The sequence below is a fragment of the Gobio gobio genome, assembly GCF_949357685.1.
Source record: "Gobio gobio genome assembly, chromosome: 23".
NCBI classification, from domain to species: domain Eukaryota; kingdom Metazoa; phylum Chordata; class Actinopteri; order Cypriniformes; family Gobionidae; genus Gobio; species Gobio gobio.
In genome coordinates, this window is record NC_137119.1 from 3,110,421 (window position 1) to 3,131,914 (window position 21,494).

Consider the following 21,494-nt stretch of genomic DNA (forward strand, 5'->3'; position numbering starts at 1 on the left):
CAAGACAGACAGGAGCGCGCAGCCAATGCCCGGTAAGGCCCCGCCCCTTACCTGCGGGCATATATAGCCTGCACACGCTACTGTACCCCAGTAAGAATATTCGCTTCTCGTGCAGCAAGCGGGGCAAGGCTGGTGGATCTCTCCACTCGATGTTTCAGAGAACCGGGGTTACGACAGTAACCTATTGTTCTCTTTCATCATCTTGTGTTCGAGATCCACCTATGGGAGAGACATGGACAGCTCCCCGATTGCCCAATATACTCACAGTGAGGTTCTGTTAGCCAGGAAAAAGACGGTCACCCCAAGGGGGCGGTGCTTGACACGCCTCATACTCATGAACCCGCCACACCGACGCACACACGTAACTGCGGTGTGCAAGCAGGACATGAAATGTGTGTGGCACACACAAGAGAAGGCAGGGTTAGGAAGACCCCACCTCCAAAACCGAATGTGCTACCGGAGTTTTGGTAACATCCAGCCTATAGTAACGCACAAACGTATGGGGAGAAGCCCAACTGGCAGCAGAACAGATATCCTGCAGTGATACTCCCCTGAACAGAGCCCAAGAGGCGGCTAAGCCCCTTGTGGAATGAGCTCTGATGTTCCCTGGGGGTTGCACTCCCTTTGATTCGTAAGCCAAAATGATAGCGTCCACAAGCCAATGCGAAAGGCGTTGTTTAGACAGGGGATCCCCTTTGTGGGGAGGAGCCCAGGAAACAAAGAGTTGATCACTCTTTCGGAATGCACTGGTCCTAGCCAAATACGTCTGTAACGCACGGACCGGACACAGAGCATTTAACCTTTGATCCTCCGCGGAGGAAAAGGGCGGAGGGTGAAAAGCGGACAGCTCCAATACCCCTGATGTGAACGCAGGAAAACATTTCGGCATGAAGGCTGGATTAGGTTTAAGGAAAACCTTATTTCCGCCCAGAGAGAACTTAATGCACGAGGGGTGAACCGAGAGTGCATGTAACTCACTGACACGTTTGGCTGACGCCAAGGCCAAGAGCAAAGCTGTCTTAAAAGACAGCAACTTTAGGGAAATATCCCCCAGTGGCTCAAAAGGGAATTGAGACAGAGCTTCCAGCACCAAGGAGAGGTCCCATTCAGGGATCGTTCCCTTAACGACTGGCAACAAGCGGCGGGCACCCTTCATAAATCTGCGGATTAGAAGATGCTGCCCAACCGATGAGCTCTCAAAGCCCACATGACAAGCAGAAATAGCTGCCAGATAGACCTTAATAGTGGAAAAAGACCTTCCTTTATCCATAAGGTCTTGGAGGAAACACAAAACATCAGAGACTGAGCACTGATATGACGTGAGACCCCGCCCATCACACCACTCATCGAACACTTGCCACTTACAGCCATATAAGGACCGTGTAGAAACGGCCCTGGCATTCTGTATAGTAGCCATCACGCGCGGGGGAAGCCCTAACGCGATCAGGTTCGTCCTTTCACGGGCCAGGCCCAAAGAGCTACCCTGTCCGGGTGTGGGTGATAAATCTCCCCGTTCGCTTGAGACAATAGGTCCGTGCGGAGGGGGAGGCGCCACGGCTGAGCATGTAACAGAGGGATTATCTCCGCCAGCCAGGGCGCTTTGGGCCACCTGGGAGCTATCAGGATGAGAGACAGCCCCCCCTCTCTCACCCTGGCCAGTGTAGGAGTTATCAAGCACAGGGGAGGAAAGGCATACAGCAGCACTTTGGGCCACGGGTGGGCCAGTGCATCCACCCCGAGGGGCGCGTCCAAGTCCTTTAGCGAGAAGAACATAGGACAATGGCTGTTTTCGCGCGAGGCGAATAGATCTACGGACGCCTGTCCGAATCTCATCCATATCATGCTCACTATCTGAGGGTGAATGCGCCAATCTCCGAAGAGCGGGTTCCCCCTCGATAGAAGATCCGCGCCTCTGTTCAGGATTCCCGGAACATGAGTCGCACGTAACGACAGGAAAAAAACGTCTGCTCCATACCAGCAGCTTGTAAGCTAGGGCATGAAGTTTCGACGAGCGCACGCCGCCTTGACGATTGATATAAGCCACTGCCGTGGTATTGTCGCAGCGTACGAGCACATGATGTCCCTGCAGACGCGGCAAAAAATGATTCAGAGCCTTCCAAATGGTCAGAAGCTCTAGATAATTGATGTGCTCTGAACGTAGTTTGTTCGGCCACAAACCGTTCACAGTTCTGCCCTCTTGGGTGGCACCCCAGCCTGTTAAGGACGCATCCGTCGTCACAACTTTCCGCAACAATACCGTCCCCAGGACGGTACCTTGTGCGTAAAAGTCTGCGCTCCTCCAGTGGCGCAGAGCTGCGGCGCAGGTGCGCGTCACTGTTACCGAGCGACAGAGATCGTGTAACGGGCTGAAATGTAGTGACGAAACCCATTTCATGAACGCCCTCATCCTCAGGAGTCCTAGTGGCAAAACCTGGATAGATGAAGCCATAAGACCCTGTAGTCTGAGGCATGTGCGATATTGCACCTTCGCCCCCTCCCTGAACTGCGATAGACAGTTCATCAAGTCAAGTCAAGTCAAGTCAACTTTATTTATATAGCGCTTTTAACAATGTAGATTGTTTCAAAGCAGCTTTACAGTGTTAAACAGGAAAATAATGCAGCATAATTTTATTCAGCTGTATAGCCATTCTGGAAAAATTTCAAGTATCATACAGTGACAGTGTGGGCTTTAGATCAATAATTTGATCAGTAATTTAGTTTAAATGGTTAATTTAGTTTATTATTTAGATGTATTTCGATGTTTAGTTGAAAAATTTAGTGTCCCCAACTGAGCACGCCAAGCCAGAGGCAACAGTGGCAAGGAAACCAAAACCCCATCAGGTGACCTAATGGAGAAAAATAAACCTTGGGAGAAACCAGGCTCAGTCGGGGTGCCAGTTCTCCTCTGGCCAATTAACAAACAGCGTATTATTATTATTATTATTCTGGCAGTTTTACAGCTCGGAGGTCATAATAGATCAGAATATTCGAGGGACCGGGGGCAACATGCTGGAGACGGGTTTATTGAGGATGATGTTGATTAAATAATTATTAAAGTGCAATATTCGAATGATCGGAGGCAACACGCTGGAGACGGGTTTATTGAGATGCCGTGTCGATGAGGCAGTTTCAGGGGGAGTCTAATCACGGTCTCCCAGACACTTCGGGGTCCTGTGTTGGTCTTCTCTGGGCGCAGGTCCACCATCTGAACTGGATCCGGCCCGGATCCGGCTGACTGCAGTAAACCTCGGGATAAAACAGAGAGACTATCATTAGCGTAGATGCCATTCTTCTGATGATGTAACGAGTACATCAGGTGTTATGGGAAGTGTTCCCGGTTCCGGCTGACCTAGTTAATGCAGCCTAACAATCATTTCATTGAAAAAGTGTTTTATGTGTATGCCACAGTAAAGAGATGTGTTTTTAGTCTAGATTTAAACTGACAGAGTGTGTCTGCTTCCCGAACAATGTTAGGAAGACTGTTCCAGAGTTTAGGTGCTAAATAGGAAAAGGATCGACCGCCTGCAGTTGATTTGGATATTCTCGGTATGATCAACTGGCCAGAGTTTAGAGAGCGCAGTAGACGTGATGGAGTATAATATGTTAAGAGCTCGCTCAAGTATTGGGGAGCTAAACCATTTAGTGCTTTGTAAGTAATAAGTAAGATTTTAAAATGTATGCGATGTTTAATAGGCAGCCAGTGCAGTGTTGACAGAACTGGGCTAATATGGTCATACTTCCTGGTTCTAGTAAGAACTCGAGCTGCTGCGTTTTGGACCAGCTGGAGTTTGTTTATTAAGCGAGCAGGGCAACCACCCAGTAGAGCATTACAATAATCTAACCTTGAGGTCATGAACGCATGAACTAACTGTTCAGCATTTTGCATTGAGAGCATGTGCCGTAATTTAGATATATTTTTAAGATGGTAGAAAGCAGTTTTACAGATGCTAGAAACGTGGCTTTCAAACGAAAGATTGGTATCAAAGAGCACACCCAGGTTCCTCACTGACGACGAGGACTTGACAGAACAGCCATCAAGTGTTAGACAGTATTCTAGGTTACTACTTGTGGAGCTTTTTTGTCCAATAATTAAAAATTCAGTTTTTTCTGAATTGAGTTGCAGGAAATTACCAGTCATCCAATGTTTTATATCAGCTATGCATTCCGTTAATCTTGTGAATTGGTAAGTTTCTTTAGGGCGTGAAGAAATATAGAGCTGAGTATCGTCAGCATAACAATGAAAACTAACGCCATGCTTCCTAATGATATCTCCCAGTGGTAGCATGTACAGGGTGAAGAGTAGCGGTCCTAGCACTGAGCCTTGCGGTACTCCATACTGAACTTGCGATCGGTGTGACATATCTTCATTTACTACTACAAACTGATAACGGTCGCATAGGTATGATTTAAACCATGATAATGCAATTCCACTAATACCTACATAATTTTCGAGTCTATTCAAAAGAATGTTGTGGTCGATAGTATCAAATGCAGCGCTAAGATCGAGTAACACTAATAGAGAGATACAGCCACGATCGGATGATAAGAGCAAATCATTTGTAACTCTGACGAGAGCAGTCTCAGTGCTATGATACGGTCTAAATCCTGACTGGAAATCCTCACAGATACCATTTCTTTCTAAAAAGGAACATAATTGTGAAGACACTGCCTTTTCAAGTATTTTTGACAGAAAGGGTAGATTTGAGATTGGTCTATAATTGACTAAATCTGTAGGATCAAGTTGCGGTTTTTTAATAAGTGGTTTAATAATTGCCAACTTAAAAGTTTTCGGTACATATCCTAATGACAAAGATGAATTAATGATATTAAGAAGAGGATCTATGACCTCTGGTAGCATCTCTTTTGTAAGGGAAGTGTCAACAGTGTAATTACATCTGTAATAAATGTATGTTGTTACATTTGTAATTACATACAGGTATATTTAAAAATGTAAGTACAATGTAAAGACATGTATGTAAACAATAAGTGCATTGTATCAAATGATTAATTAAAATGTTAGTACATAGTAGTTAAGGCCACCTAATATAAAGTGGGTCCGAATATTCAGTGGGAACACACTATTTTTGCTTAGAAAAGAATGCAAATTGGGATGCACTTTCAGTCTTCAGAGTAGTTTTGAATCCTAATCTTGCTGTGAGTCATTCCTGAATGTTTAATGTCAGTTTACTAACCTTTCAGACTCATATGGCATTTGCTTTGTGCATTTTTTCTTAAACATTGCATGTTTGTTTTTCTTGTGCAGAGCTGCGGAATAAGTGGCATCTGGTGGTGGAGCGTCTGACGGTGCTGTTCCTGCAGTTCCTGGAGTACGTGCAGAAGCTTCAGCTCTTCATCTGGTGGCTGCTGGAGCTTCACATCATCAAGATCGTCTCCTCCTACATCATCTGGGTCTCCGTCAAAGAGGTGAACACTGCAGTGCAAAAAGTGCTCTTAAAACACGAACGTTAACCTGATCTGTTTTGGACAATAGTTCACTATATAGCCAAAAGTATTTGGACACGCCTCCAAATCACTGAGTTCAGGGGCCTCGTTTATAAACGTTGCGTACGCACAAAAGAAGGCGTACGCCGCTCTCTACGCAATAATTGGTATTTATAAAAAGCAAAGTTGACGGGACAATGTGCAGTCCTTCACGCAAGCTCTGACCCAGGCGGACGCTCAAAAACGGGTGAAATGAGAAATGGCGACACCGTCGGCAGATGAAGAAACACGTGAAAGTGTGTGAAACTGTAGACCGTTGTGTAAAAGAAATGGCAAAACTGCCTCTCATAAATAACATGAAGACTTCACAAAGCAAGTCTTACAATTAACAGCCTACACAAACACCCGTTTGATCGATCTGCAGTGTAAAACAGACGAAAATTACAACAGAAATGCAATTTAACACATATGTGCTAAAAGAAAAGTGAAATATGTTCTGCAATAATATTGCCATGTTATGCAATTCATCCTCATAAATAATATGGTAAACAGAACGAAATAATGTACAAAACTGATATTCTCGTCAATGTGTCCGTCTGGTGGAGCAGATATAGATGCAATTAGATAGATAGATAATTAGGGAGATAGTAAAAATGTATTCATCAGCTACGGAATCATATGCATATGCATTTAGTTTGTTTTATTTTCGATAAAAAAAAAAAAAAATTTATTTCCTCTCTGTATTTGCCATGATTTCGCAATCGATGAATATTAACTTGTGGGCGTTTCACGGACTCTTTATGGGCAACTATGGGCGTGACATGAAGCCGCAAAAGCTGCGCTACATTTAGAATTGATTGTGATTTATTAATGGAAAACTGCGTAGGATGTGCGTGCGCACGGTTTTATAAATCCGAATATTTCTGTGCGTACGCACGTCCTATGTTTCATCCGTACGCCACTTCTGACGCAAATCCTACGCAAAGTGTTATAAATGAGGCCCCAGGAGTTCAACCCCTTCATGGCCATCAGGTGTATAACTCCAGCTCTAGGCCTGCAGACGCTTCTACACACATTAGTGAGAGAATGGGCCGCTCTCAGGAGTGTGAGTGTGTGTGTGTGTGTGTGTTCGCTTCTACACACATTAGTGAGAGAATGGGCCACTCTCAGGAGTGTGTGTGTGTGTGTGTGTGTGTGTGTGTATGTGTTCGCTTCTACACACATTAGTGAGAGAATGGGCCGCTCTCAGGAGTGTGTGTGTGTGTGTGTGTGTGTGTGTTCGCTTCTACACACATTAGGGAGAGAATGGGCCGCTCTCAGGAGTGTGTGTGTGTGTGTGTGTGTGTGTGTGTGTGTGTGTGTGTGTGTGTGTGTGTTCGCTTCTACACACCGGTGGCTTAAAGCTTTGCATGGACTAGCCCCACAGTATATCACGGACCTCATCCACATTTATACACCGTTGCGTTCACTGAGGTCTGAGGGCCAGCTACAGCTTTTGGTTCCTAAGACCAGACTTAACACCAGGGGGACCGGGCTTTCGCAGTGATTGGCCCCAGATTGTGGAACGCTCTGCCTCCCATGGTCAGAAAAGATCCCACAGTTGAACGTTTTAAGTCTCGTCTTAAGACCCACTTCTATTCCTTGGCTTTCAACTCCATGTGAGTTGGGTGGTCCTGTGTCTTATTGATTTTATATATTTTTTGTGTATTTTTATTTTATTGCTAATATTTTTATGTGCAGCACTTTGGAAACTGATTGATGTTTGTTAAAGGGTTAGTTCACCCAAAAATGTAAATTCTGTCATTAATTCCTCACCCTCATGTGGTTGGACACCCGTCAGACCTCCGTTCATCTTCAGACACAAATGAAGATATTTTAGTTTAAAGCTGATGCTGAGAAAGGCTTCAGATCGGCCTCCATTGGCATTCAGTACATTTACACTCTCAAGACCCATAAAAGGCACTAAAAACGTCGTTACAAAGTCCATCTCACCACAGTGACTCTACAATAATTTTACGAAGCGACGACAATAGTTTTTGTGCGCAAAAAAAAATCTAAATAACGCCTTTATCCAGCTTGTTCTTGTCTTTCCACTGCACTTTTACACTTTCTTTCGGATAGCTCTGTCCATAATTTATTGTACTAACTTAATCCACTGCTATATTCCTCATATTAGCCTAACATATTATTGTATACCTCTAACTGTAAAATTCTGTTCAAGTAATAACCGTCTGTATATTTATTCATAGTACATATTCACCTGTAAATTCTGTTTATAGTAATAGCCATCTGTATATTTATTCACTGTATATATTCATCTGTAAATTCAGTTCTACTTATAGTAATAACCATCTCTCTACTTATACATATTTATATATATTCAGTACATTTTTATGTCCTGCACTTACGCAACCATTGTATATCCTGCACTTGCTGCTATTGCACTTCTGGTTAGACCTAAACTGCATTTCGTTGCCTTGTACTTGTGTAATGACAATAAAGTTGAATCTAATCTAATCTAATCTAATCTAATCTTCCGTGTGTGCCTCCACGACGCATGCGTGAGAATATGACGCAGATCCGGCGTTCGGACACATGACCCAGAAGAGATTTGTTTACGAGCAGAGGAAGACGCGCGTATCTCAGCTGTTGAATTCTACATTGATCGTGCTTTAGGTCTCGGTGTAGTTCTCAAAATGGGGCTAAAGTGTGTATTTCATGGATTCCCGAACGCCGGATCTGCGTCATATTCTCGCGCATGCGTCGTGGAGACGCACAGAAGACAAGAACAAGCTGGATAAAGGTGTTATTTTGATTTTTTTTTGCGCACAAAAACTATTGTCGTCGCTTCGTAAAATTATTGTAGAGTCACTGTGGTGAGATGGACTTTGTAACGATGTTTTTAGTGCCTTTCATGGGTCTTGTGAGTGTAAATGTACTGAATGCCAATGGAGGCCTATCTGAAGCCTTTCTCAGCATCAGCTTTACACTAAAATATCTTCATTTCTGTTCGGAATATGAACGGACGTCTTACGGGTGTCGAACGACATGAGGGTGAGTAATTAATGACAGAATTTACATTTTTGGGTGAACTAACCCTTTAAATGTGCAATATAAATAAAGTGGATTGGATTGGATTGAATACCCAGCCCTGCTAAAATGCATTAGTCATTGGCGATTCCCAGGTGTGTAAAGAGTTGATCATCAGCAGAAACATGTCGTTCTCAGGTGTCTCTGTTCAACTACGTGTTCCTGGTGAGCTGGGCCTTCGCTCTACCCTTCAGCCAGTTCAGACCGCTGGCCTCCAGCCTGTGCACCGTCTGGACCTGTGTCATCATCATCTGCAAAATGCTGTACCAGCTGACCTCCATTAACCCTTCCACATACTCAAAAACCTGCAATATGGTGAGCCGCGTGCAGCCCTCAGTACATATGCATGAAGTGGAGATGCTCGTTCTCACTGTCTCTGGTTCTCTCCTCAAGCCGGATAACTACACAGAGGCTCAGAGGCTGGACATGGCCAAGTCTCTTCTCTACAGCGGCCCGGTGGACCCAGCCAACTGGATCGGCCTCAGGAAGTTCTCTCCATTACTGGAGAATCTGAGGGTACGTACACACACACTCACACACTCAACAATGTTCATAATTAATTCTTACCAGCCATAAAACATGTATTTTGCATTATTATTATAAATATGAATATTAAAAATATAGCCACGCCCCAATCTCTCAGCCTGTTACAGTAGCCACACCCCAATCCCTCCGTCTGCTACAGTAGCCACGCCCCAATCCCTCCGTCTGCTACAGTAGCCACGCCCCACTCCCTCCGTCTGCTACAGTAGCCACACCCCAATCCCTCCGTCTGCTACAGTAGCCACGCCCCAATCCCTCCGCCTGCTACAGTAGCCACGCCCCAATCCCTCCGTCTGCTACAGTAGCCACACCCCAATCCCTCCGTCTGCTACAGTAGCCACGCCCCAATCCCTCCGCCTGCTACAGTAGCCACGCCCCAATCCCTCCGTCTGCTACAGTAGCCACTCCCCAATCCCTCCGTCTGCTACAGTAGCCACACCCCAATCCCTCCGTCTGCTACAGTAGCCACGCCCCAATCTCTCCGTCTGCTACAGTAGCCACGCCCCAATCCCTCCGTCTGCTACAGTAGCCACACCCCAATCCCTCCGCCTGCTACAGTAGCCACGCCCCAATCCCTCCGTCTGTTACAGTAGCCACGCCCCAATCCCTCCGTCTGTTACAGTAGCCACACCCCAATCCCTCCGCCTGCTACAGTAGCCACGCCCCAATCCCTCCGTCTGTTACAGTAGCCACGCCCCAATCCCTCCGTCTGCTACAGTAGCCACACCCCAATCCCTCCGCCTGCTACAGTAGCCACGCCCCAATCCCTCCGTCTGTTACAGTAGCCACGCCCCAATCCCTCCGTCTGCTACAGTAGCCACGCCCCAATCCCTCCGTCTGCTACAGTAGCCACGCCCCAATCCCTCCGTCTGTTACAGTAGCCACGCCCCAATCCCTCCGTCTGCTACAGTAGCCACGCCCCAATCCCTCCGTCTGCTACAGTAGCCACGCCCCAATCCCTCCGTCTGCTACAGTAGCCACGCCCCAATCCCTCCGCCTGCTACAGTAGCCACACCCCAATCCCTCCGTCTGCTACAGTAGCCACACCCCAATCCCTCCATCTGCTACAGTAGCCACGCCCCAATCCCTCCGTCTGCTACAGTAGCCACGCCCCAATCCCTCCGTCTGCTACAGTAGCCACGCCCCAATCCCTCCGCCTGCTACAGTAGCCACGCCCCAATCCCTCCATCTGCTACAGTAGCCACGCCCCAATCCCTCCGTCTGCTACAGTAGCCACGCCCCAATCCCTCCGTCTGCTGCAGTAGCCACGCCCCAATCCCTCCGTCTGCTACAGTAGCCACGCCCCAATCCCTCCGCCTGCTACAGTAGCCACGCCCCAATCCCTCCGCCTGCTACAGTAGCCACACCCCAATCCCTCCGTCTGCTACAGTAGCCACACCCCAATCCCTCCGTCTGCTACAGTAGCCACGCCCCAATCCCTCCATCTGCTACAGTAGCCACACCCCAATCCCTCCGTCTGCTACAGTAGCCACGCCCCAATCCCTCCGTCTGCTACAGTAGCCACGCCCCAATCCCTCCGTCTGCTACAGTAGCCACGCCCCAATCCCTCCGTCTGCTACAGTAGCCACGCCCCAATCCCTCCGCCTGCTACAGTAGCCACGCCCCAATCCCTCCGTCTGCTACAGTAGCCACACCCCAATCCCTCCGTCTGCTACAGTAGCCACACCCCAATCCCTCCGTCTGCTACAGTAGCCACGCCCCAATCCCTCCGTCTGCTACAGTAGCCACGCCCCAATCCCTCCGCCTGCTACAGTAGCCACGCCCCAATCCCTCCGCCTGCTACAGTAGCCACGCCCCAATCCCTCCGTCTGCTACAGTAGCCACGCCCCAATCCCTCCGCCTGCTACAGTAGCCACGCCCCAATCCCTCCGTCTGCTACAGTAGCCACGCCCCAATCCCTCCGCCTGCTACAGTAGCCACGCCCCAATCCCTCCGTCTGCTACAGTAGCCACACCCCAATCCCTCCGTCTGCTACAGTAGCCACACCCCAATCCCTCCGTCTGCTACAGTAGCCACACCCCAATCCCTCCGTCTGCTACAGTAGCCACGCCCCAATCCCTCCGTCTGCTACAGTAGCCACGCCCCAATCCCTCCGTCTGCTACAGTAGCCACGCCCCAATCCCTCCGCCATCTACAGTAGCCACGCCCCAATCCCTCCGTCTGCTACAGTAGCCACACCCCAATCCCTCCGCCTACTACAGTAGCCACACCCCAATCCCTCCGTCTGCTACAGTAGCCACACCCCAATCCCTCCGTCTGCTACAGTAGCCACGCCCCAATCCCTCCGTCTGCTACAGTAGCCACACCCCAATCCCTCCGTCTGCTACAGTAGCCACGCCCCAATCCCTCCGTCTGCTACAGTAGCCACGCCCCAATATCTCCGCCTGCTACAGTAGCCACACCCCAATCCCTCCGTCTGCTACAGTAGCCACACCCCAATCCCTCCGTCTGCTACAGTAGCCACACCCCAATCCCTCCGTCTGCTACAGTAGCCACACCCCAATCCCTCCGCCTGCTACAGTAGCCACGCCCCAATCCCTCCGTCTGCTACAGTAGCCACACCCCAATCCCTCCGCCTGCTACAGTTGCCACACCCCAATCCCTCCGTCTGCTACAGTAGCCACGCCCCAATCCCTCCGTCTGCTACAGTAGCCACGCCCCAATCCCTCCGTCTGCTACAGTAGCCACGCCCCAATATCTCCGCCTGCTACAGTAGCCACGCCCCAATCCCTCCGTCTGCTACAGTAGCCACGCCCCAATATCTCAGCCTGCTACAGTAGCCACGCCCCAATATCTCCGCCTGCTACAGTAGCCACGCCCCAATCCCTTCGTCTGCTACAGTAGCCACACCCCAATCCCTCCGTCTGCTACAGTAGCCACGCCCCACTCCCTCCGCCTGCTACAGTAGCCACGCCCCACTCCCTCCGTCTGCTACAGTAGCCACGCCCCAATCCCTCCGCCTGCTACAGTAGCCACGCCCCAATCCCTCCGCCTGCTACAGTAGCCACGCCCCACTCCCTCCGTCTGCTACAGTAGCCACACCCCAATCCCTCCGTCTGCTACAGTAGCCACGCCCCAATCCCTCCGTCTGCTACAGTAGCCACGCCCCAATCCCTCCGTCTGCTACAGTAGCCACGCCCCAATCCCTCCGCCTGCTACAGTAGCCACGCCCCAATCCCTCCGCCTGCTACAGTAGCCACGCCCCAATATCTCCGCCTGCTACAGTAGCCACGCCCCACTCCCTCCGCCTGCTACAGTAGCCACGCCCCAATCCCTCCGCCTGCTACAGTAGCCACGCCCCACTCCCTCCGTCTGCTACAGTAGCCACACCCCAATCCCTCCGTCTGCTACAGTAGCCACGCCCCAATCCCTCCGTCTGCTACAGTAGCCACGCCCCAATCCCTCCGCCTGCTACAGTAGCCACGCCCCAATCCCTCCGTCTGCTACAGTAGCCACGCCCCAATATCTCCGCCTGCTACAGTAGCCACACCCCAATCCCTCCGCCTGCTACAGTAGCCACGCCCCAATATCTCCGCCTGCTACAGTAGCCACACCCCAATCCCTCCGTCTGCTACAGTAGCCACACCCCAATCCCTCCGCCTGCTACAGTAGCCACGCCCCAATATCTCCGCCTGCTACAGTAGCCACACCCCAATCCCTCCGCCTGCTACAGTAGCCACACCCCAATCCCTCCGTCTGCTACAGTAGCCACGCCCCAATATCTCCGCCTGCTACAGTAGCCACACTGGGCGAAAGGGGCGTTTGCAAATTTGTTTGAAAATATTCTGTCTGTAATATTATTCTTAACTTTTTTTCCCGCACACAGAATAATTTACTGATGCTGGCCCTCTTGGCTTTCGAGGTGACAATTTACCGCCATCAGGATTTCTACCGTATGAAAAGCAACCTCACCCCTCCAGTCACAAGAACCATTTTCCACAACATCACACGGCAACATTTGGACGACGGCATCATCAACTGCGCCAAATATTTCATCAACTACTTCTTCTACAAATTTGGTCTTGAGGTAATTTCACTGATCTGATCAAAAATACAGTGAACATATTTGTGAAATATTAGTGAACTGCTTCTGGGGGACGTGTTTTTGAATAGTGGATATATTCCTGGATCAACATTACTATCGGATTGATGTAGGATAAGGCTTAGGGATGGAGTTACAGTACATAGGCCTGTCGCGATAGTCAATAAATCAATTATTCGCATAATTTAAAAAAATTTGCTCGATAATCATTTCCAGCGTCCGTTTTTATATCTATTTTTGCAGAGCGTTACATTATGATCATGCTCTTATACATGTAAATGCTTCTGAGCGCGACAAGACACAAGAGAACGCGCTGTATGTCAATGTCCTGTGTGTGTGTGTGTGTGTGTGTGTGTGTGTCAGTGTCCTGTCTGTGACTCTTGACACACACACACACACACACACACACACACACTCGACGCACAGACAGACTCGCGTCAGTCTCCTGCTCACATCGAGTTCTCTTTTGCTCATGAACAAACAATAACAACAACACAGAGAATTTTTGAGTATTCTCATATTAGGAGTCTTAAATTAGTTAAATAACGTCTTAAATGAACTTAAAGAGTTGAGAGGAAATGAGCTGTTCTTAAAGTGACAGTAGCCCTGATGATGCCTGTCATTAATGTTCATCAAAGAACAACGGGAACAGGAAAGTGTAGCTTTAATGATGATTAATCTATATTTCATGTATTATTTATGCAGTTAAGAAAGGTGTTTGATAACTATTACATTTTTGTATATGTTTAAGTTCAATTAAATTAAAAGTAGTTTTTTTTAAAGCCTAATAAATGTTGAGATTGGCAGCTTTCAGTTATACTGTAATGTAACGTCATTAATGTTTCATAGACACTTCAGTGATACTGGCCTTCATTCATAAAAACATGACAATACAACACATATTTAAAATATGCTGTCAATACATTTTCTACATTAACTTGGAGAGTAACTGAAATTATTACAATATCAAAACATTAAAAATTTATTAATCGTTTATTAAATAAACGATTTGAGGTTGTCGATACGATTCAAGGACGATGTTGGTTAATTTAGAACGATACGATCCGAAACGATTCAGTGACTTGAAATCGATTCAGTAACTTTTTAGCCAAAAATTGTGTGACTGAAATAAATATCTGGATACTGGTCAGTGCAGGTGAAGTTTCCTAGATTCCTGTTGCTTCTTGTAAGGGAATCAGGTATCAATTAATTATGGATATAAACAAACAGGTAAACAACAATTAATGGCAAATGCATTCACATTTTATTTGAATAAAGTGCAACCAACAGTTTAGGTTGAATTAACAGGAAGTTAACCTTTTCTGCTCTCATTTTCAATATTCAATACATTTTCAATAAAAGCACAGTAAGTGCAGCCAACATTTCAACAGTAGGTTAACCTGCTACTTCTGCTTTTGTTTTCCAACATAAAAATATTACAATATTAATATCAAAAATAAAGTGCAACTAACTTCTCTTCAGGTTTAATTAATAGTAGGTTTACCTGCTACTTTTGCTGTTGTTTTTCAACATTAAAATAATACAAATACAATATTATTATCAAAAATAAAGTGCAACCAACATTTCTTCAGGTTGAATAAACTGGCTGAACCTGCTACTACTCTCAGTTTAATAAACTAACAATATTTAACAAAAGATAAAATGTAACCAACTACTCTTCAATGACTCTACAGATTTCTTTTTCAAAAATATCAACATGATCTCGCACGTTGGCTTCTCCTCCGCCATCCGCCATGCGATGTTTTGTTTTGTTTGCGCTGCTGCTGGTGCGTTGCGATGATGTCACAGATAGGCAGACTGAATCGAGTAACGTTTAACGCCTTTATCATTAAAAGTGCTAAGAAAAAACATCCATATAAAGTCTGACGTGCTTAAATCAAATGCTTTATTTCCTATTTTCGATACAATGGATTGATTACCTTTTAAAACGATGTTAGATCGATATATGTCGTCCGGAAGGCCAACTTGCCGAGCACAGATCGATGTAGTTAGATCATAGGAAAATAAATCGATACATCGATGTAGTAGATGAATCGTTACACCCCTAAAAATGATCTGCCAAAAGGGTAAGAAAAATAATCTTGTTTTCTGTTTGAATTAAGATTATTTTGTTTACCCCATTGGCTGATTATTTTGCTTATTTTAAGCAAAAACTCGGTTCATTTTTTGTTATTTTCCCCCAAAACAAGACAAAAACTTCTGCTTGTCTAGTAAATGCTTCTTAATGTAAGATTTTTTAGATATTTGGACTGAAAACAAGACAAAAATACTAAGTAAGAAAAGCATTTTTTGCAGTGTTCCCAGCACTACTAAAACACAATCATCCGCTGCAGTTTATTCAAGAGCATTTGTTTGTTAACAGACTGAGAGTCCATTGCTTGTTTTGTTTTGTTCCGTTATTGTGGATATTTAAAATGCTTTCCGTTTTCAGTGTTAAATAGTCTTTAGAAATAAAAGTTTATTGATCTTTGAAAAGGTGAACCTGCATTATTATGCCATTATCATTATTTTAGATAAAAGAACGACAATATTATCGTTTATCGCAATAATTTCTTGGCCAATTTATCGTCCTGCAAAATGTGTTATCGTGACAGGTAAAGTACATTTAGGGTTAGGATTGTGTTTGATTGATCCAGGAACATGCCCTACTTGGCAAAATCATGTTCTCCCTTTCAGGGGCCAGTTTTAGTTTTGTCCAGACGCTGATTTACTGAGGATTGTCTCTAACAGATGATCAGATTGCTAACACACTGTTGAGACAGATAAACCGCAGTATAATGGGTCACGGATACGTGATGGATATTGAATTTTAATTTGTGTGCAGTGATGCTCTCAGATGTACCCATTATTATCCTAATTTGAAATCCTTGTCTGAATGCTGCTGCTCCAGACCTGTTTTCTGTTAGCGGTGAATGTGATTGGCCAGCGGATGGATTTCTATGCCATGCTGCACGCGTTCGGTCTGATTGCGGTGATGTATCAGCGCAGGAGGAAAAACATCGCCCGCGTCTGGGCCAAGTATTGCTGCTTCCTGGCCTGCATGCTGGCCTTCCAGTACCTGATGTGCATCGGCATCCCTCCTGCCGCCTGCACAGGTGAGTCTTTTCTTCCCTATTGTGACGTACACCGATCAGGCATAACATTATGAGCACCTTCCTAATATTGTGTTGGTCCCCCTTTTGCTGACCCGTCGAGGCATGGACTCGACATGACAAGATGTTAGGAGCAGATCCTTTAAATCCTGTAAGTTGTGAGGTGGGGCCTCCATGACCCTGTGGCCGGTTCTCCACTGGTCCTCCATGACCCTGTGGCCGGTTCTCCACTGCTCCTCCATGACCCTGTGGCCGGTTCTCCACTGGTCCCTGTGGCCGGTTCTCCACTGGTCCTTCATGACCCTGTGGCCGGTTCTCCACTGGTCCTTCATGACCCTGTGGCCGGTTCTCCACTGGTCCTCCATGACCCTGTGGCCGGTTCTCCACTGGTCCTCCATGACCCTGTGGCCGGTTCTCCACTGGTCCTCCATGACCCTGTGGCCGGTTCTCCACTGCTCCTCCATGACCCTGTGGCCGGTTCTCCACTGGTCCCTGTGGCCGGTTCTCCACTGGTCCTTCATGACCCTGTGGCCGGTTCTCCACTGGTCCTTCATGACCCTGTGGCCGGTTCTCCACTGGTCCTCCATGACCCTGTGGCCGGTTCTCCACTGGTCCTCCATGACCCTGTGGCCGGTTCTCCACTGGTCCTCCATGACCCTGTGGCCGGTTCTCCACTGGTCCCTGTGGCCGGTTCTCCACTGGTCCTTCATGACCCTGTGGCCGGTTCTCCACTGGTCCTTCATGACCCTGTGGCCGGTTCTCCACTGGTCCTCCATGACCCTGTGGCCGGTTCTCCACTGGTCCTCCATGACCCTGTGGCCGGTTCTCCACTGGTCCTCCATGACCCTGTGGCCGGTTCTCCACTGGTCCTCCATGACCCTGTGGCCGGTTCTCCACTGGTCCTCCATGACCCTGTGGCCGGTTCTCCACTGGTCCTTCATGACCCTGTGGCTGGTTCTCCACTGGTCCTCCATGACCCTGTGGCCGGTTCTCCACTGGTCCTCCATGACCCTGTGGCCGGTTCTCCACTGGTCCTCCATGACCCTGTGGCCGGTTCTCCACTGGTCCTTCATGACCCTGTGGCCGGTTCTCCACTGGTCCTCCATGACCCTGTGGCCGGTTCTCCACTGGTCCTCCATGACCCTGTGGCCGGTTCTCCACTGGTCCTCCATGACCCTGTGGCCGGTTCTCCACTGGTCCTCCATGACCCTGTGGCCGGTTCTCCACTGGTCCTCCATGACCCTGTGGCCGGTTCTCCACTGGTCCTCCATGACCCTGTGGCCGGTTCTCCACTGGTCCTCCATGACCCTGTGGCCGGTTCTCCACTGGTCCTCCATGACCCTGTGGCCGGTTCTCCACTGGTCCTCCATGACCCTGTGGCCGGTTCTCCACTGGTCCTCCATGACCCTGTGGCCGGTTCTCCACTGGTCCTCCATGACCCTGTGGCCGGTTCTCCACTGGTCCTCCATGACCCTGTGGCCGGTTCTCCACTGGTCCTCCATGACCCTGTGGCCGGTTCTCCACTGGTCCTCCATGACCCTGTGGCCGGTTCTCCACTGGTCCTCCACTTTTGATAGAGACTGACCACTGCAGTTTTGGAGATGTTCTGACCCAGTCCTCTAGCCGTCACAATCTGGCCCTTGTCAAACTCGCTCAAATCCTTACGCTTGCCCATTTTTCCTGCTTCTAACACATCAACTCTGAGGAAAAAATGTTCACTTGCTGCCTAATTTGCTATTGGTGGATCTCATGTGAGTGACAGGTTGCCACGCCCTCACCATCAGAGAAGAGAAGAGATGAAGTTACTCTGATTCAAGATTACTAGACACATGAATGAAAAAAAATGACAAATTCGACCATGACTATACTTCTATCTGTGTCTGTTTTGCTTTAGACTATCCGTGGAGACGCCCGTCTTCCAGCATGGACTCCAACGTCATCAAGTGGCTCTACTTCCCAGACTTCCACACCAAGCCCAACTCTCTCTTCCTCCTCTGTGAGTCAAGATATTAACAGCTGGTCAAATGTTTTGAGATTAAATTCCTCCCAGGGTTGAACATTTTTATTTATTTCAAGCCATTGCTTTGCCAAGGCTGCATTTCTCACTTTTTGTTTAGCTTAAAGGGTTAGTTCACCCAAAAATGTAAATTCTGTCATTAATGACTGAGCCTCATGTGGTTGGACACCCGTCAGACCTCCGTTCATCTTCAGACACAAATGAAGATATTTTAGTGTAAAGCTGATGCTCTGAAAGGCCTCCATTGGCTCAATGCACTTTACACTCTCAAGACCCTTAAAAGACACTAAAGACGTCGTTACAAAGTCCATCTCACTACAGTGGTTCTACAATAACTTTATGAAGTGACGAGAATAGTTTTTGTGCACAAAAAAACCCTAAATAACGACTTATATAGTGATGACGATTTCAAAACACAGCATAATGAAGCTTCAAAGCGTTATGAATCAGTGAGTCGATTCAGCGCTTCGGAGCGTTATGAATCAGTGAGTCGAATCATGATTCGGATTGCATGTCAAACCGCCAAACTGCTGAAATCACGTGACTTTGGCGATCCAAACCGCTGAATCGACTCACTGATTCATAACGCTCCGAACCGCTAAATCGACTCACTGATTCATAACGCTCCAAGCCGCTGAAGCGACTCATTGATTCATAACGCTCCAAACCGCTGAATCGACTCACTGATTCATAACGCTCCAAACCGTTGAATCGACTCACTGATTCATAACGCTCCGAACCGCTGAATCGACTCACTGATTCATAACGCTCCAAGCTGCTGAATCGACTCATTGATTCATGACGCTCCGAAGCGCTGAATCGACTCACTGATTCATAACGCTCCGAAGCGCTGAATCAACTCACTGATTCATAACGCTCCGAACCACTGAATTGACTCACTGATTCATAACACTCTGAACCGCTGAATCGACTCACTGATTCATAACGCTCTGAACCGCTGAGTCGACTCACTGATTCATAACGCTCCAAGCCGCTGAATCGACTCATTGATTCATGACGCTCCGAAGCGCTGAATCGACTCACTGATTCATAACGCTCTGAACCGCTGAATCGACTCACTGATTCATAACACTCTGAACCGTTGAATTGACTCACTGATTCATAACACTCTGAACCGCTGATTCGACTCACTGATTCATAACGCTCCAAGCCGCTGAATCGACTCATTGATTCATGACGCTCCGAAGCGCTGAATTGACTCACTGATTCATAACGCTCTGAACCGCTGAATCGACTCACTGATTCATAACGCTTTGAACCGCTGAATCGACTCACTGATTCATAACACTCTGAACCGTTGAATTGACTCATTCATAACGCTTCGAAGCTTCATGAGGCCGTGTTTTGAAATCGTCATCACTATATAAGTCGTTATTTAGGGTTCTTTTGCGTACAAAAACTTCTCGTCGGTTCATAAAGTTATTGTAGAACCACTGTAGTGAGATGGACTTTGTAACTTTAGTCTTTAGTGTCTTTTAAGGGTCTTGAGAGTGTAAAGTTGAGCCAATGGAGGCCTTTCAGAGCATCAGATTTACACTAAAATATCTTCATTTGTGTCTGAAGATGAACGGAGGTCTGACGGGTGTCCAACCACATGAGGGTCAGTAATTAATGACAGAATTTACATTTTTGGGTGAACTAACCCTTAAAGTAATAAGTAGAACTAACTAAACTAAAATGACAAATGTGCTAGAAACAGAAGGTGTATAAATGAGATTGTGCAGCTTGTGTGTTGTGACGTGTCGCCCTGTCTCCAGATGACTTCATGCTGCTGCTGTGCGCATCGCTCCAGGGCCGGGTGTTCGAGGAGGAGGGCGCGGCGCCCGTGCAGATGCTGGCGGGCGATAATGTGGAGATCTGTCGAGATCTGGACGCCGCCAGCTTCAGCCAGCACAACCCTGTGCCTGACTTCATCCACTGCAGGTCAGCCTGCGACCTCTGACCTTCATCTGACTCACTCAAAACATCTATATTTCTATATTCAGGGGTGCATATAAGTGGTGCGCATGTGCTACCAAAATAAAATATGCGATGGGTAGGATTGGGTACCGAACTTTGTACTTTTAAGGGCACCGACCGAATTATGTCTAAGAGTTGAATCATGATTCGGAGCGTTATGAATCAGCGAGTCGATTCAGCGGTTTGGAGCGTTATGAATCAGTGAGTCGATTCAGCGGTTTGGAGCGTTATGAATCAGTGAGTCGATTCAGCGGTTCAGAGCATTATGAATCAGTGAGTCGATTCAGCGGTTTGGAGCGTTATGAATCAGTGAGTCGAATCAGCGGTTTGGAGCGTTATGAATCAGTGAGTCGATTCAGCGGTTCAGAGCGTTATGAATCAGTGAGTCGATTCAGCGGTTTGGAGCGTTATGAATCAGTGAGTCCAATCATGATTCGGATCGCGTTTCGAATCGCCAAACTGCTGCAATCACGTGACTTTGGCGATTCAAACCGCTGAATCGACTCACTGAATCACCGAATTATGTACTACCGAGTACCGATTCACATTAAATCAATCAGTACCAAATGTTGGTACCTGAGAACACATCTGGAACACATCTGGTGATATAGACTAGCAGGGTTTTTCCTGGCTCAAAATGAGGCGGAGGTGGTCAAATCCTGCTTGGCCCAGCCAATTAATTGTCAGTTTTAGGGCTTTGTTATACAGTTTTTGTGTGCTTCGATCATTAAATATTTATGAATTTAATCCCTTTTAAATTATCACTTTGCAGTGTAAGATTACAGCTAACACCTTTAAATATTTAAATATATATTCAATTCAGTAAATAACTGAAACAAGCTCATCAAACTGGCAAAATAAAAGGGTTATAAATGTATGATTCATATATTTCTACATCACTATAGAATATCTGTACATCTTTGTTTGTGGAACTAATGGTCACTCTTTTATTTGTTAAACACAATCCGGAATCCACTAAGTACACACTCATTATAGAAAAAACAATAAATTAATAAAAATATATAATCATAAGCTATGACAAAAATATATATTAAATTAGGTGAGTTGGATAGTTAAAAAAATTGCAATTACAAAAAGTAATTCTTTAAGTGCACAAAACATATAATATATGACAAAATATATGAAATGCTTCAAAACAGAGCGGCAACAAAGCGCTTATGCGCATCCCGGGTGCAGAATGATGCGCTTAAAGCAACATGCGCAGCGCGAGTGCACATTGAAAAGT

At 46.9% G+C, this 21,494-nt stretch overlaps 1 protein-coding gene across 1 annotated transcript in view; it reads left to right on the forward strand.

Annotated features, from left to right (window-relative positions):
- Window positions 1-1,996: 1,996 nt before the first annotated feature.
- LOC307119565 (piezo-type mechanosensitive ion channel component 2-like) overlaps window positions 1,997-21,494 on the forward strand; it is a gene marked incomplete at its 5' end in the record, with an annotated part of 129,959 nt that continues 110,461 nt past the window's right edge. The window contains 8 exons of the mRNA XM_079805907.1: window positions 1,997-2,123; window positions 5,264-5,424; window positions 8,671-8,847; window positions 8,926-9,048; window positions 12,923-13,123; window positions 16,050-16,254; window positions 18,146-18,247; window positions 20,047-20,212. Of these exons, the coding sequence (XP_079662033.1) occupies window positions 1,997-2,123; window positions 5,264-5,424; window positions 8,671-8,847; window positions 8,926-9,048; window positions 12,923-13,123; window positions 16,050-16,254; window positions 18,146-18,247; window positions 20,047-20,212 (1,262 nt within the window). The remainder of the gene's footprint in view (window positions 2,124-5,263; window positions 5,425-8,670; window positions 8,848-8,925; window positions 9,049-12,922; window positions 13,124-16,049; window positions 16,255-18,145; window positions 18,248-20,046; window positions 20,213-21,494) is intronic.